General features: G+C 46.9%; 1 protein-coding gene across 3 annotated transcripts; it reads left to right on the forward strand.

Moving 5' to 3' along the window:
* Positions 1–129: 129 nt before the first annotated feature.
* RHNO1 (RAD9-HUS1-RAD1 interacting nuclear orphan 1) lies at positions 130–4,819 on the forward strand. 3 transcript variants are annotated; one of them, XM_044278001.1, is made up of 3 exons: positions 130–240; positions 2,100–2,352; positions 4,164–4,819. In XM_044278001.1, the coding sequence occupies exons 2-3, from the start codon at positions 2,188–2,190 to the stop codon at positions 4,743–4,745; spliced, it is 747 nt and encodes a 248-aa protein (XP_044133936.1). In that variant the 5' UTR covers positions 130–240; positions 2,100–2,187; the 3' UTR covers positions 4,746–4,819. The 3 variants fall into 3 exon arrangements, with proteins under 3 accessions (XP_044133936.1, XP_044133937.1, XP_044133935.1); XM_044278002.1 differs by having other exon boundaries at positions 139–194; XM_044278000.1 differs by having other exon boundaries at positions 199–303.
* The last annotated feature ends 12,624 nt before the right edge of the window (positions 4,820–17,443 follow it).

Here is a 17,443-nt window from a genome sequence, read left to right on the forward strand (position 1 = left end):
GCGTCACATGACCCATTCCGACCAATGCTGTTGGGCTCCGAACGGCGTCAGCATCGTTCAACCAATCGGAAAGATCTTCCAAGCTTCTTCCCCCGAATGACCAATCAGAGCGCGGCCGTTGGGACTCTCTGAAAACTTGGCAAATCAGGGGCGAGAGCCGGGGAGAGCGGCCAATGACAGAGGGCGCTGAGCGGGTGAGTGGCCGGGCCCTGGGACTGAGACGGCGACCGGGAAGTTCAGGTGACGAGGCGGGGTAACGGGTTGGCTTTGGTGGAGGACGCCTGGTTTATCCCGGTTTCAGAGGTGGGGGATACGTGTGTAGTACGGAGACAGAGAGGGACAAAAAGAAGGAAGAAAAGAATGAACACTAGAAACGCTTACAGAACTATAGAGGACGGTGTAATCAGTCTCCTGTACTAGAGGAGGAATGAGCCTATAGAAAGCATGTACATGTGGACTCCTTATATATGGAATGAACAGGATATACTTGTGTGTATATATAGTGGACATATAGAACACATGTACAGGGGTATACTGTATCCCTGGGCTTCTTATATATGGAATGAACAGGATATATGTGTGTATATAGTGGACTGGACATATAGAACACATGTACAGGCACTGACTGGCGGCTGTGGCTGAGACTGCTGGCACTGACTGGCGGCTGTGGCTGAGACTGCTGGCACTGACTGGCGGCTGTGGCTGAGACTGCTGGCACTGACTGGCGGCTGTGGCTGAGACTGCTGGCACTGACTGGCGGCTGTGGCTGAGACTGCTGGCACTGACTGGCGGCTGTGACTGCTGGCACTGACTGGCGGCTGTGGCTGCTGGCACTGACTGGCGGCTGTGGCTGCTGGCACTGACTGGCGGCTGTGGCTGCTGGCACTGACTGGCGGCTGTGGCTGAGACTGCTGGCACTGAGTGCTGGCTGCGGCTGTGGCTGCTGGCACTGAGTGCTGGCTGCGGCTGTGGCTGCTGGCAGAGACTGTTGGTTGTGGCTGAGACTGGTAGGGCTGAGGCGACTGGCACAGTGCTGGCTGCAGCTGAGACTGCTGGCACATATTTCTGTGCTGGCCTATGCAGGAGCCCAATGTGTCCTGTTATGTCACACTGGATTGTTTTGTAAAACTAATTGAAAATCTTTTATGGTGATGGTGAGAAAATGTCTTCTTTGACTGATGGAAAGCTTTCCTATTTGACTGCAATCTATTATTTATTCCTTTCTAGTGATGATTATCACCATTACTGCAGCGTTTGATAGGTATTGCTACAGAAGTGGATAGGAACTTACTATTGATTTCTGTGCATGCCGGCCGCCCTCCATTCATTCCTATGGGAGCGCAGAAAATAGCCGAGTGGCGAGCTTGGCTATTTTTGGCAGTCCCATTGAAGCAGTATTGTCCTTTCCTGCCTGAAATTGGTACCCCCTGCTGCCCCCGCCCCATCGCTGCAGTATTGTTTAGGTAGTCAAGATCCTCTGTCATCTGCTCCCCATGGATCCTATCATGAGAGCCAAGAGCTCAGCATTCAGTCTTCTGAGCTATCCCTGTTGATTTATGGTTTGATAGTTTTAAAGAGGTTGTCCAAGATAATTAAAAATGTCAGCAAACTCCATAGCCTAAAATAAAAATAAAAAATTGTTATTCTCGCCCTTTTCCGCAGTGCTGGTTCTTGACTCTGCTTGCTTATCATATGCAGTGGACCGGTGCAGCCAATCGCTGTCCTCAGCAATGGAGTTTCGTAGTCCTGCACCGCACTGTGTTGGTACGCATGTAATTGCTGCAGCCAATCGCAGTACTCAAGGGTAGACCACCATACACCACTATGTCACCACTGCAGATGGTGAACAAGCAACAGCAAGAGGCCTGGGGAGAAAGAGATCATCATTTTCTGTTTTAGGCTGTTGCAGGCAGGACTTAATAAAAAATCTTGGACAACCCCTTTAATTATCATAAATTGGAGAACCCCTTTAAATTATATAATTGCCATCACAGTGTAAGAAACCTCTGATTAGAATTTGGAAATTGCTAGTCAAGCAATTAGAGAGTGTCGTAATATAAAAATATAATTTTTAATTACTTTTTTTTTTTTTTTTTTAGACTTGGGCCTGCGCTTCCTCTGTGAGTCTGGACGGTCCTAAACACCATTCCATCATGTGGTACTCACTTTTTCGGCTTGTCAGTGCTGATGCCGCCCAGGAAACGGACTGCCTGTAACCCACGTAAACCTCGCCTTGTCTTTCTGGAGAACCCACAGGAGGGTCCAGTACATGAGTATGGGGCTGTTCCGCCCAAAGCCGAAACAAAATGTGTCCCCACCAAACCCCTGGATCAAAGTGCCTCTACTTCATGGGTAATTCTGGTTGTGAAGTAGCTGTCATTGTATTTTAATTGAATCTTATGCTCTTGTACAAGCTTTCAGTAGGAAGGGGGTGCTGCATCTTTAGAGCTTAGTGCACTCTTATCTTCCATTAGTCTCTCTTGGAAAACCTTGACCATAGACCCTAATGTAAGTCTGTGTGTCTTAAAGGGGGATTAGTTTAGGAAACTTATTTTCAAATTTCCTATCTTCGGTTAATAAAGGGGAATCTCCCATTTAGGAACCTCTGCTGTCAGCCAGAGCTGAGAGCCTACAAAGAACATCTGGAGGACCTGGCGTTACGACAACAGGCATTGATTTCAGTAGGCATGGTGCAGTACTTCACTTCCCCTACGGTGGTGCTGCAGGGAAATAGAACACTTGCTGCCGAGTCCCCCTACACATTACAGCTTATCACTGGGCGTTCCAGTGTTTCTCTATTATGTTGTGCAAAGATCAGGTTAGTGGCTGAAGTCCTTCCGGATCTTTTGCTCCTTACAGTGCATTCAGAAAGTATTCAGCCCCTTTAACTTTTTTCACATTATGTTATGTTGCGACCTTGTGGTAAAATAAAATACCCCATGGAGTGGCAGTGCAAATGCACGACCTGCTGTTCTCTGGATTGTGGATAGGGTATAACTTTCAAACTTGGCACAGCCTAGATTGGTGGAGTGCTGCAGTGACGGTGGACCTTCAGGAAGTTTCTCCCATCTGCACACAGCTCACCTTTCTTACCAAGACGCTTCACCTCCTCCGATTACTTAGTTGGTGGGGCGGCCAGCTCTAGAAAGAGTCCTGGTTGTTTCAAACTTCTTCCATGTGAGAACTGTGGAGGCCACTGTGCTCTTGAGAACTTTCAGTGCAGATTTTTTTCCTGTGTACCATTCTCTAAATCAGTGCCTCCACACAATCCTGTCTCTGCACTCTACAGGCAGTTCTTTCCTCCTCATGGCTTGGTCTTTGCTCTGATATGCATTGTCAGCTGTTAGACCTTGTATAGACAGGGGTGTGTCTCCCTAAATCATGTCCAATCATTCGAATTTGCCGCAAGTGGACTCCGATTAAGTCGTAGAAACATCTCAAAGATGGCCAAGAGAAATGGGAGGCCCTCGGAGCTAAAATTCAAGAATCTAGCAAAGGGTCTGAATACTTATGTCCCTGCAACATTTTCTTTTTTTTCTTTTTAATACATTTGCAGACATTTCCAAAATCCTCTTTTCACTTTGTCATTATGGGGTAATGAGTGCAGAATGATGGGAAAAACATTATTATTATTTTTTTTTTTATTCTAGCACAAGGCCGCAACATAACAATGGCAAAAAGTCAGAATCTGAAGACTTTCCGTTGGCAGTGTTTCCTTGAGCCGTAGACTGTAAATTCAAGATGGGTTGCTAGGGACTCTCTACCTGACAACCCCATTGAAATACTTTAGTTTTAGGCTGCGTAACCCTAGCAACCAGACTGTCTGACAGGTCCAGCTTATTGCCCAGTTAGAAGGGAAATGTCTCTAGAGTCCATGTCTTGCTGTGATTTAGTCCTCTATACCAGCACTCTCCTTTGTTACTGTTCATCCGGAGCCTCCTTGTTCAGGAATAGTATGCCATTATTTCAGGGAAGACCTACACAAGGCAGAGCGATATGCCAACCGAATTGCTATAGGAGATGTTTGAGGTGGAGTTATGGCTGACGCCCTCCTGCCACTTCCTGGTAGAGGTGGGAGATGAGGAGAAATACCCTTCTATAGCCCTCCTGCCTGTTCTGTTGATCACATCTGACCTGGATTAAGTGTATTTTCTGTCGCACAGGTTTCTCCACAGTTTGATCAGACAGTAGAGCTGCACTTCCCTGCTCGTCAGCGCCGCCGCCATGTCTGCAGTAACAGCACCGTACACAGCCACAGGGGGGACATAGACCGGAGTCACCTCAAAGTGCCAGGGAGGAAGCAAAGTGTCTGTAAATTTCCAACCTTATCATTTTCAACTAATGAGACTCTAGAAACTCAGTCATTCTTCCCAGCAAGGAGGAGACCAGAGCGAAAGTTGACTGTACCCACGCCAGTGCCCGCTTCTGTGCCCAGCCCAGAGGAACTCTCATGCAGTAAAATCCCCAGCCCCCCGGACATACAGACTCCGTTGACGAGTCCAAAGCAAAACCCATTGCCCTTATCCATCTCAGCGCAGAACCAGACGCCACTTTCCAGGAGATGGGTGGAAACGTGTGACGGGCCTGACACACCGCTGGCAAACAGCCCAGGACAGGTACTGGCAGAGGACACGCCAGAGCATGAATATGGCATGCGGCTCACCTGGAGGAGGAGGCAGAGACTTATGAAATACCTCAAATCACGGGGGAGGTTGAAGAGCAGCCAAGTCCTAGTGAAACCGTGAGAGATCAGAGCTGGACTCTTAAACTTAAATTGTATCTATGTGAATAAATAAAAAGAACCGAAATGTAGAATCTACAGATGTGCGGACGTCATTCTGTTTCCTGTATGACCATGGTAATGGGGCACAATGGGAGTTGTGGTTCAGCTATAACTGGTTGTCAGAGCATGTATGTAAACTGTCCGTCCAGTTTTACTGTAATCTCCCGCACCATCGGCTTTGGAGAGATGCTGCTGCTTACATGGTAGAACCTGTGCCCAATAGTCACTTGCCTTGGCAACTGTGCCACCCTGTCCTGTTTGTTACAGTGTATCAGTCTGGAGTCCAGGCAGTTTACGTCACAGTGAAAATGTATGGGTCAGGATAACATTACAGCCCCTAGATCTTAAAGATATTGTGCCAATGATGGCTTCCCGCTCCTTCTCCTCCTGACCTTGGCTGCTCCACTGTACTCCCAGGATGTAAACTTCCATTTTGACACTGCTGCAGCCAATCGCTGGCAACTGTGGTGACCTGCTACCTTTGCGTCATGTCAAATGTTCATGTGACGCAAGGGGAGCAGGTCACCGCTCCTGCCAGCGATTGGCTGCAGCAGTGTCAAAATGGAATGTTTACATCCTGGGAGTTCAGCGGAGCAGCCAAGGCCAGGAAGAGATGGAGCGGGAAGCCAGCATTGGAAGCAGGTAAGTAGGCTTCCCTTCACAGGTCTGCCCAAGAGTGGGTTTGCCAAAAGCCCTCCCCGCCAAGTTAAACAACCCCCTTTAAATGCTATAGTCATGTATTTTGATTAAACATTTGTAATGGGCTTTCATTAAAAGTTTGGCTTCTGCAGCTTGTATGTTTCATGGCATCTGCAGACTGCTACTCACAGCAAAATCTGTCAGTCTCCAGTCCCTCTCTCTCCCTCTCCTGAAGGATCTTCAGCTGATTTATGACCAAGTCAAAGTTCAAGTTGATTAAGCCATGAGAGTTTGGAGAACAAGCGGTTAGGCAGCTAGTGTCAGACTTTACTGTGAATGGTGTTCGGTAGCTGCTATGTACTGTAAAATAAAGAAACTGCAGAAACCAAACAAAACAATCCCTTTTTTTTTTAAATAAGAAACCTACTTGAAAATAGTTTTTTTTTAACTCAAAGTACACAGAAATGAATAGTAAAACATGGTGCCAAAGAGAGATCTTGAAAATAATTTGATTTTATTATACAAGAATTGAGCCTCATTCACGTAAGACACTGGTCCCATGCTGTACACCTGTGGTGACTGATGGACGTATTTGACTTCTAATGGGGTCTGACAGGTTCCACCGCCTTTCATGCTGTACTTCTTTTCTTGTCAAATATACACGTTGGACTTGTCAGCCAATCCTGGAATTTGCGGCAGCCGGTAGACAAATAATGCCAAGGGAGAGAAGGATTGGGCATGTTGAATTTCATGCATAAAGAGGGTTTTGTGCGCCAATGACTGGCCTCAGATGTTACCCAGCAGTGATAGGTCCCCAGTAATTGGCTGCAGCGGTGCATGTAACCCTGTTTGTGTAGGAAGTTTACATGCAGGGAACAGGAGTGCAGAGAAGATAGCCCGGGGCCCAGAGTTCCTGAACTGAGCGGCGGGGAGCAGGGATTTAAAAAATGTGGACAACCCTTTAAAAGGGGTCCTGCACATACAGGAAATTGGATCAGAAAGTTATCTGACCAGTCAAGATCTCCACCCAGGTGCAGATGATATCGGCTGGGATTTCTTTAAGCACCTACTCGGAAGATGCAGTGTTTTTACCCAATTATAGTAAAAAGAGCTAAATGTTGTCAAAGCCCCGCCCCCTACTTCCAGTATAAAGGTCTTTTAATAAAGAAAACAGGTTAAAAGGAGTTTAGCACTGGCCAATTGTCATTGGAGAACGGCCGCGTGAAAGATTGTTCATAACGTAAAATTGTTCTTGCGGTTTTTAGTCTCCATTCTTGTCAGCAGCATACGCCAGATAACAAGGGATTCGTTTTCTGTCCACATAAAAGATGCGACCACCCGGCAGCTGGGAGAACTTATTGCAGGGCCGTTTACATGGGGCAATGATCAGGAAAGAATGTATCCTTGATCGACACTCAGCCCATGAAAAAAGGCCCTAGGAGGGGTATTCCGGTTATATGAAATGATCCACAGGACGGGGGATTATTATTAAATCTGCTAATCTCCTACGTATCCTCTAGACCAGGGGTCAGCAACCTTTGGCACTCCAGCTGTTGTGAAACTACAATTCCCTGCATGCTCTATCCATTTCTGCTGAGAACAGCAGAGCAAGTATGCATGCTGGGAGTTGTAGTTTCACAACAGCTGGAATGCAGAAGGCTGCTGCCCCCTGCAGGTCAGCACTCTGTATTACAAATGTATTTGTACATGTCATGTACCAGGGATTCTGTATTATAGAAAAAATACATGTTATGTACCAAGGTCTCTGTTATACACATGTTGCAGTGTTTGCATTTTGCACGCATGCCTGCCTTACCGATAGGTAAAGGAACTTCATTAAAATATTGCCAAACTGGGTCTCTTTTACGGCCTGCTGCCATTATAGTTTTTTTCCTCCAAGGAAAGAATGTGATAAACCTCAGGTCATACACACAAAAAGATCCAAAGACTTGTCTGTCTGTGGCTGTGCAGTACTGTGCTCAGAAAGTTTCACTTTCATTTTGTAGTACTCCTTGTCTGCTTGCCTTTTCCTCCTTACACTTAGTTTCACTTTCTTCTTGTGCAGATCTATTCCACTCCAAACAATCAGAAAAATATTGTTTATATTCTATTCACTGAACTTTAAACTTAGCACTGAAGGGGTTGATTCTGTATTTATAGGTTTGTAGAAGTTAGGATTAAGATCTTTTTCTCAACTCTTTTAATGGTATAAATTCAGTTTTGAGAACTCCAAAAGTAAACCAAGCATCTGTGATAATATCTTGTAGGCAGAGAAACTACCCAGTAATCTTACAAAAACCTCTGGAAGAGCATGACATTGTGAATGGATTAATGGAAATTAAAATAAATAAATTAACATATACAGCCTTATTCTACATAATTAAAAAAAGTAATCTTTATTTCATAATAAAATAACCTTTGGATGGTAATATATTTTCCTCAAAAAGCATTTTATATTAAAAAATCTGATTTAAATAAAAATTTTTATTTTTTTATTTTATTTTAAAATCATTGATTTTTTTTCCACCCTGTGTACCAGGGTCTCTGTATTACACATATACATGTCATGTACAAGGGTCTCTGTATTATACATGTCATTTACCAGGCTCTCTGTATTACACACATAAATGTAATCTACCAGGATCCCTATATTACACACATATACACGTCATGTACCATGGTCTCTATATTATACATATTATGACACAGTGAGAGGTTTTGTCTGGCAAGGCAGGTATTTCCATTACGCCCCATGACAGCACCTGTGAGAGATCCTCCCCCTTCCGGACAGGAAACGGGAACTTCCCAGATCTTTAAATTGGTCCATTGCCTTCCACCACTCAGTTCTTTCCTGTTTCCTGTCCAGGGACAGGAGGATTTCTTTTCAGGTTTATCTTCGGGCTGCAGGACCTCTAGGGTTAAAATGATGGAAACCTAGTGGAGGTACCTGTCGGCGTAAGTCTCCACTAGGAGCCGCTGAGAAGCCCGGCGTTTGTCTTCCCTTTTTCAGAGCCATGGGGGGATGCCTGTAGCTGCCTCGTGGTCCCTGCCTAGCCGGCGAAGCTGCGACGTGAGGGGGGAGGTAAATCTTCTCCTCTCATTGAGGCAGGCCGAGTCTTGGCGTGCACGTCGCGCCGGAAGTGACGCGTGCGTTCCACCGTCCGGAAGGGGAGGAGCTTAAACATGGCGGGCCGTGCCGGGCCCATTTGAAAAAGGGAATGCCGGCCAGCCAGCATGGAGGGAGCAGCAGCAGGCAGATACCGACCGACGGCCAGTTCTTCCCTCCATTTGCCCCCTTGAAGCCCCCATGCATGAAGACAGGAGCAGCTTTCTGAATCCAGCGCGGTACTTCTGGCGGTAAGAGGGGTTAACCCCCACCATCTCTCTTTGGGGAGTTATTATTATGATCAGTATTAGACTGATTAGGCTGTTTTATTAAATGCAGGTTAAAGAAGCCCCAAGAAAAGCTACACATAAAACAAGAGCTAAGGAGTGTGGAATTTGCAAGCGAAAATTGGCCCCGTCTTAACCCAAAACATGTTGCCAACCATGTCTGGATAAGTTAGTGGCAGACGAGTCGCCATCTTTTTTACAAAGTATCCAAGAGTTAGTTAAAAATGAAGTTCGTTCTTCTGTGGAAGAACTAAAAAAATCCCTGCCTAGCTCATCCAGACATAGGAAGGCTCAGACGGTAGTGGAGGATACTATAGAGTCTGATTCTGAGGAGGGCGCTATTGCAGATTCAGATTCTTCCTCTGAGGATTTGACAGGGAAGCCGTTGTTCAGAGCAGAAGATACAGATCTACTATTAAAGGCAGTTAGATCCACGATGGAGCTGGAGGAAGAAAAGGAGTCCAGGTCTAGGCCAGAACTTATGTTTGAGAGCCTAAAGCCTAAAAAGTCTAGGGTGTTCCCCATTCAGGACTGTATCAAAGACCTGATTAAACGTGAATGGGAGAAGCCTGACAAAAAATTATTTATTCCTAGAGCGGTCAAGAGAAAGTACCCCTTTGACGATCAAGAGGTGTCGTCCTGACAGGAGGTTCCGAGGGTAGATACCCCTGTAACTAAGATAAAAAAATCGGCTCTCCTGTTTGAGGATTTAGGGTTCCTTAAAGAACCCGTGGACAAAAGGGCTGATGCATACTTAAGGAAGAATTGGGAGGCATCCACTTCTGCCTTTAAACCAAATATAGCGACTACTTCGGTGGCAAGGTCATTAAAGGTCTGGTTGGAGGAACTAGAGTCTGATATAGAGAACAAGACTCCTACGGATCAGCTTCTGGAGGCTATACCAACCATGTCCAGTGCAGTGGACTTTATCTCTGATGCCTCCGCTGATGTGTTGAGGCTTTCCGCTAGAGCGGCCGCACTGTCCAACTCAGCCAGAAGGTCCTTTTATGGTTGAAGGGGTGGAAGGGCGATGTGGCTTCGAAGTCTAAGCTTTGTGCCCTCCCTTGCCAAGGAAATTTTTTGTTTGGGTCGGCCTTGGACGATATTCTAGATAAGGCATCCGATAAGAAAAAAGGATTTCCAGCACCGTCCTTTTCTAGACAGGGGAAGCCATTTCGGAATAATGAGAGAAGGAAAAGGTTCGGGGATCAGAAGAAAAGAAGGGAATGGAGATCCGATAAATCAAAAAGTGTGCTGTTTAAATCCAGACCTCAAACTTCAAGTTCCACTCAACAATGACGCCAGGCCCCAGGTAGGCGGTCGTCCTTCTTCGTTTTCTCCAGCCTGGCGAAATATTACCGCAAGCGCCTGGGTAAGGGGTATTATAGAGGAAGGCTACCACCCAGGACATTCAAAATGACTTCCTTAAACCAAAATTCTCCAAAACAGGCGGCACTTATGGAGGAAATAAACAGCCTCCTGGAAAAGGCAGTCCTTGTTCCAGTTCCAAAGAACGAACAAGGAGAGGGTTTTTATTCAACCCTATTTCTGGTTCCCAAGCCCAACGGTACGTTCAGGCTGATAATAAATTTGAAAAGTCTCAACCAATATCTGTCCTACCAGAAATTCAGGATGGAATCCATCTCCTCCACGGTCCTCCATCTGTTCCCCAACTGCGTGATGGCCTCAATAGATATAAAATATGCCTACTATCATGTGCCCATTCATCCATCGTCTCAGAGATACCTGAGGGTAGCAGTGAGGATGGGAGAAGCAATCGTCCATTTGCAGTTCAGAGCACTTCCCTTTGGGGTATCACAGGCGCCGAGGCTCTTCACAAAGCTAATGGCGGAGGTAATGGCAGAAATAAGACATCATTATAATCTCATACCTGGACGACCTCCTCTTGGTAGAGCAGTCCCCAGAGCTGTTGAGATCTCAAATACAGAAGGTCCTGGGGACCCTGATGAGCCTGGGCTGGTTAATAATTTGGGACAAATCGTCCCTGATTCCAACCTCAAAATGAGTTTTTCTAGGCATTCTATTAGATTCTCAGACACAGAAATCTTATCTTCCGGCAGACAAGAAGAAAGTTATTCAGCAGAAAATCAGGTCTTTCAGCAAAACCAAGGAAGTTTCCCTAAGAAAAGCAATGTCTATTCTGGGTCTGATGACTGCTTGTATTCCGGTTGTGAGGTGGGCCCAATTCAGGTCCAGAATACTTCAATGGCACATTTTGTCCAAATGGGACGTGAGGTTGCTATCCCTGGATCGCAAGATTGTAGTCCCGGGGTCAGTAACCCGGTCCCTAGCTTGGTGGCTAAATATTGCGAACCTCAGTCAGGGAGTAGAGTGGTTGAGACACGGCCCCTTAATAATAACCACCGACGCAAGCCCTTGGGGATGGGGGGCCATTGAGTTTTGGGTTTTTTCCAAGGCCCTTGGTCAAAAACCCAGAGTGCTCAGTCCCAAAATGCCAGGGTTAAGAGCAGTCCTTTGCGCATTGAAGGAAAGTCCCTTATCTTTGCCTCAAAAACATGTCGGGATCCTATCCGACCGCCTCGGTGGTAGCTTATATAAACAAGCAAGGGGGAACAAGATCTCCTCAACTAATGCAGCTAGCATCCAGGATCTTCTTGCTAATACAGGGAAAAGCTCTTTCTCTCTCAGCGGTTTATTTGAAAGGCTCAGAGAATCACCAGGCGGACTTTCTCAGCAGACACAGATTCAGCCAGGCGAATTGGTGTCTGAATCAGGAAGTATTTCACCAAATAGAGACCCTATGGGGATGTCCCATGATAGATCTATTCGCCTCAGTGGAGAACAGGAAGTGCGAAAGTTTCTTTTCTCTGAGCAGGGAGGATCAGTTGATAGGCACAGATGCTCTCTCAAAGCCATGGGGGAAGGGCCTAGTCTATGCTTTCCCTCCCATCAGCCTATTGCCCAGAGTGATCCAGAAGATCAGGGGGAATCAGGCAACAGTGATACTAATAGCACCGTTTTGGCCAAGAAGAGTCTGGTTTGCTTGGTTGAGGAGACTATCAATAGCCGATCCCTGGATACTTCCAGAAAGACAGGACCTATTATATCAGGGCCCTCTACATCATCCAGAAGTCAAGAACCTCCATCTGACGGCCTGGATTTTGAGAGGGCATTCTTCAGGTCTAGTGGCCTATCAGAACAAGTCATTGGGACTCTTCTAGCTAGTAGGAAAAAAGTCACCTCCGAGATCTATCTCAGGGTATGGAAGACCTTCCTCCAGTTTGCAGGGCCAGGTCTAGACTTGAGCTCACCCAACATCCCGTTAATTTTAAATTTTTTACAGTAAGGCCTTAACAAAAAGCTGAAACCTAGCACTCTCAAGGTCCAGGTCTCGGCACTCAGTGCCCTATTTGACTTTAGATTGGCCTCTCATCTTTGGGTCAAAAGGTTCATTAAGAGATCCTCTAGACTATGTCCTATAGTTAAATCTAAATCGGCCCCATTGGACCTTAACCTGGTTCTATCCGCTCTAGCCAAGGCTCCGTTTGAGCCTCTTGGGGACATCCCCTTAAAGATGCTGTCATATAAGACTGTATTTTTAGTGGCCATTACATCTGCCAGACGAGTAGGAGAACTATCCGCTTTGTCATCTTCCCCACCATATACTCAGATTCTGGAGGATAGAATTGTATTCAAACCGGATCCTGCATTCCTGCCCAAAGTAGTGTCGGTATTCCATAAATCTCAGGAAATAGTTCTCCCTTCTTTTTGTCAGGACCCAAAGAATGAAGGGGAAAAATCTTTTCATACTTTAGACGTCAGAAGGTGTGTCTGTGCTTATTTAGAGTCTACGAAGGGCTTTAGAAAAGCCCTGCAACTCTTTGTGCAGTTTTTAGGGTCAGAACAGGGGCTCGAAAGTTACAAGCCGTAACTTAGCTAGATGGATCAAGAGAGCGATAGGTCTAGTATATTCACAATCAGATTGTCAGGTCCCTTCAGATTTTTCAGCTCATTCCACCAGGGCAGTAGCCTCTTCCTGGGCAGAAAGAGGGTGTGCTACTATTGATCAAATCTGTAGGGCAGCAATGTGGAGTTCCCCCTCCTACGTTTTAAAAGCACTACAGGTTGGACCTTTCATCAGTGCAGGATATGTCTTTTGGGAGAAAGGTGCTGCAGGCTGTAATCCCTCCCTAATAGTTATCTAGTCTAGTCTCTCACAGGTGCTGTCATGGGGCGTAATGGAAATACTTCAATTATTCTTACCGGTAATATGTTTTCCATGAACCCATGACAGCACCTACATAATTCCCTCCCTCTTGGCGCAGTTTTTTCTGGTTTGCTTTTTTGTGTTATTAGTTTCACTATATATAGGTGCATTGCTGGTCCCAGGAATCTTGTCAAGTACTGAGTGGTGGAAGGCAATGGACCAATTTAAAGATCTGGGAAGTTCCTGTTTCCTGTCCGGAAGGGGGAGGATCTCTCAAAGGTGCTGTCATGGGCTCATGAAAAACATATTACCGGTAAGAGTAATTGAAGTATTTTCCTCTCAGCATGTGCTGCTGGGCTGATTTACAGCCAGGTGAGGTTAAATACCGGACCGGATTTTAAGTTTCTGCATTTTTCAGGCACTGTTGTATGTCGTACATTAAACCAGCTGTATTACAACCAGTGCCCCACAACAATATGGAGGCTGTTGTGAAGGCCCTCATGGAGGCTAATCTGCAGCAGCGAGAGACAAACCTGCAGCAACGCTAATAAGCAGCAGCAGGAGACTAACCCGTTGCTGCTACAACACGTGATGGCTTTGCAGACAGCAGGAGCAACCCTGAGCGTCCACGATGCCCGGAAAGCAGTCCATGCCGCGATTCCTAAGATGACCCCAGCAGAAGACATCGAAGCCTACCTGGCGATGTACGAGAAAGTGGCCATCAGGTAAAAGCTACCCCATGACCAGTGGGCTGAGGTTGTCGCTCCGTTCCTGGCATCCGACTCCCAGCGGGTGTATTTCGACTTGCCGGACGATCAAGCGGCCGACTACCAGAAAGTCAAGGTTGAGATTTTGGCAAGACTGGGGGTGAATATGTTGGTCCGGGCCCAGCAGGTGCATCAGTGGATGTTCAACCCAGCTGAGCCTGCAAGACCCGAGTATTGTAACTTACTTCACCTCTTGCAAAAATGGCTACAGCCTGACGTGCTGAGTCCCACTGCTATGCTGGATCGTATGTTAGCCGATATGTTCTGGAGGGCTTTGCCATACCTTCTCCAGCACTGGATCGGTCAGGTGTCTCCTGGTAATGCCCTTGAGATGGTGGACCTGGTGAAATGCTATGAAGCTACCAGGAATCTAAAGGAGGGTTCTGTCGGGAGGGGGTTCGGCAAACCCCGGAAATCTCCACCCCAGGACTGGAGATTTGAGCTGATAAAACCCGCCCGGGTGGTACCCACTGCAGACCTGATTCTGATAGTCTGCTGGCGGTGCCAGGAGCCTGGCCATGTAAGGGCTGACTGTACCCATTGGGTTGAGCCCATGGACACTAACTATGGCTACTGTAAGTCACTATATGCCAGGAGGCTTTGTGCAACAGGTACCCCAGTTTCTAGATCATTTGTGCCAGGTGGAAGTGGGAGACACTCCGGCGGAGGCGCTGCTGGACTCAGGGAGTCTGGTGACCCTAGTAAGGGCTACCCTGGTGCAGTCCCCCCGAGTATACTGGCCGGAATGTTGGGGTGATGTGCATCCACGGAGACTTAAAATCGCGCTGGTGTCTCTAACTACGGTGGCCGGTAGATGGACCCACAAGGTGGCTGTCGTCATAAATCTACATTATGAACTCATAATAGGGAGAGACTTCCCGGGCTTCCCAGCACTGTGGCCTGCTATGAGAGTGACTGATACCCATGAGACAAGGGTAACTCTAGCAAAGTGGCCTGGCTCAGGGGGAATACCGGAACCCTGGGAACTTGAGACCGAAGTGCCAGCGGCAGGGGTGACCACCACTTCGGTGGAAGAGGTGGAGACAACCCCGCTTAGTGTGATGGTGGGAGACGTGGAGGACTTGCCGCCGGGTGCTGAATTGGCAGACCTCAATGTCTCCGGGGATAATTTTTTGTATTTGTACCGCCCAACATAGGGACCCGACCCTATCCCGCGCCTGGGAAAATGTGTTAATAGCAGATGGTGAACCACAACAACCTGGGGCAGTGTCAGTGTTTCCCCATTTTGTTGTTCATCAGGATATGTTGTATCGGGTAAACCAACTATGGGGCGAGCCTATTGAACAGTTGGTAGTCCCCAAAGCTTATCGCAAGCTTGTGTTAGATCTAGCCCACCAACACGTTCTCGGGGGTCACCTGGGGCTGCAGAAAACTCAGGATAGTATTCTACAGCGGTTTTACTGGCCCAGCATATTCAAAGAAGTGGAAGAGTTTTGTAAGTCTTGCCTGACCTGCCACATAACTAGCCCCCAGCCACATTTCCATAGTCCCCTAGTACCTCTCCCGATTATCGAAGTACCGTTTGACCGGATAGCTATGGACCTCATAGGCCCAGTACTGAAGTCCGCCATAGGGCATTAACACATCTTAGTCATTCTAGCCTACGCCACTCTGTACCCGGAGGCGGTGCCACTGCGACATACCTTGGCCAAACTCATAGCTAAGGAATTAATGGAGATGTTTTCCCGAGTAGGACTACCTAAAGAGGTTCTGACCAACCAGGAGACCCCTTTTATGTCCAAGGTGATGAGGGAACTGTGTAATTTGCTGCACAGAAAACAGCTACGTACGTCCGTTTACCATTCGCAAACGGACGGTCTGGTAGAAAGATTTAACCAAACATTAAAAATGTTGAAAAGGGTAGTGGCTGAAGATGGGAAGGACTGGGACCTCCTTCTGCCCTATCTCATGTTCGCAATACGAAAGGTACCCCAGGCCTTTACTGGGTTCTCGCCCTTCGAACTGCTATAACACTTCGGCTTAATTGGACGATATTGTCATCCACAGTACCGACTGGGAAAGTCACCTACCCAAAGTGCAGGCTGTAGTGGACATCCTTCGCAAAGTTGGCCTAACCGCTAACCCCCAAAAATGTGCGATAGGGTTAGAAGAGACTAAGTACCTGGGGTATGTAATTGGGCACAGAGTCATTAAACCCCAAGTGAATAAAATAGAGGCGATACAGAATTGGCCCTGACCTGTCACCACTAGGCAAGGAAAGTCGTTCCTGGGAATGGTGGACTATTACATGAGGTTTGTTCCCCACTTTAGTCCAGCCAACTGCGGCGTCCTCATCCTACACAACCGGTACCGGATTAAATAAGAATATATGTGCGCACAGAAAGCTCTTTGAAAGAAGGAAGAACCTATGTACCGTTACCACCAAGGACCTGTGATAATACAAAGCGTTTGCCTATATCGGCATAGGACCTACGGATCACCTGACCAGAAACTTGATTTAATACGTCACCAAAGATACACCCACTGGATGACGTAGCAGAAGGTCCTTGACTCCGCGATTGACCGGCTACACGTGTCTCCAGCGTCCCTACAAACAACCATCATCCCGCACCTCTTGGACTGTGTTTCGACGTGCATGTGAGTAGGCATTTTATGCCATAAACACCGACATACCAGAGAGAAGGAGCGGTAAGCGATTTTGTGTTGTATTGGGCACCAGAACTTTGTATGCACATAAGTGAGGATTTTCTGGATTTCCCTAAACGTGACACACGGATATGTGTTGTATACACTGGGCGTTTTTTCCTCATTTTAACCAAATATACTGGAAATTTGACTGTCTATCCAATATATATTGCTGCTATTTTTGGACACTTCTGCTGCTATATTTGCCATCGCATTTAATTGCTTGCTGTTTTAATTGCTTGCTGTGTTATATGCTGTATACTATACTATTTTATTGAATGCTATTTCACTGAATGTCACTTTTATTGAGGGTCACTTTTTAATATTTATGCTGCATTGCCTGCTGAATTAAAATTGTAGTATACACTCCAGAAAGTGGTTGTGCCTATTCATCCCTTTTCTCCATTCTATGACTTGCTATACTGGGTAGGTGACCCAGAGAATAGTGCACCCACTGTTATCTTCCACTGAGGTGTCTGAGCCTTCTATTTTTTCCTCTTGTTCCCCACTTTGCTACTCTAGCCGTGCCCTTGACAGGTCTCTTGAAGGGACACAAGTCAACGATCGTTAGCTGGGATGATCGGGCAGAAGAGGCTTTCTCCGCTTTGAAGTCAGCCCTGAGCGGGTCCCCGGTTTTAGTGACGTCCGACTTCAAAAGGGAGTTTATAGTACAGAACGATGCCTCCAAAGTAGGCCTTGGTGCTGTACTGTCTCAGGAAGTCAACGGGGAGAAGCATCCTCAGCCGTAAGCTCACCCCAGTCGAGACCCGGTATAGTATAGTAGAGAGAGAGTGCCTGTTTATCAAGTGGGCACTAGAATCTCTCCGCTATTATTTATTGGGGAGAAAATTCCGCCTGGTGACCGACCACTCCCCTCTCAAGTGGATGAGCCAGGACAAGGACAGAAATGCCCGGGTCACCCGATGGTTTCTCTCCCTACAAAACTTTACGTTTTCGGTGGAACACAGGGCAGGCCGGTTACAGGGTACACTGTCTGGCGTGTGT

This window comes from Bufo gargarizans, chromosome 2 (genome assembly GCF_014858855.1).
Source record: "Bufo gargarizans isolate SCDJY-AF-19 chromosome 2, ASM1485885v1, whole genome shotgun sequence".
Lineage (NCBI taxonomy): Eukaryota > Metazoa > Chordata > Amphibia > Anura > Bufonidae > Bufo > Bufo gargarizans.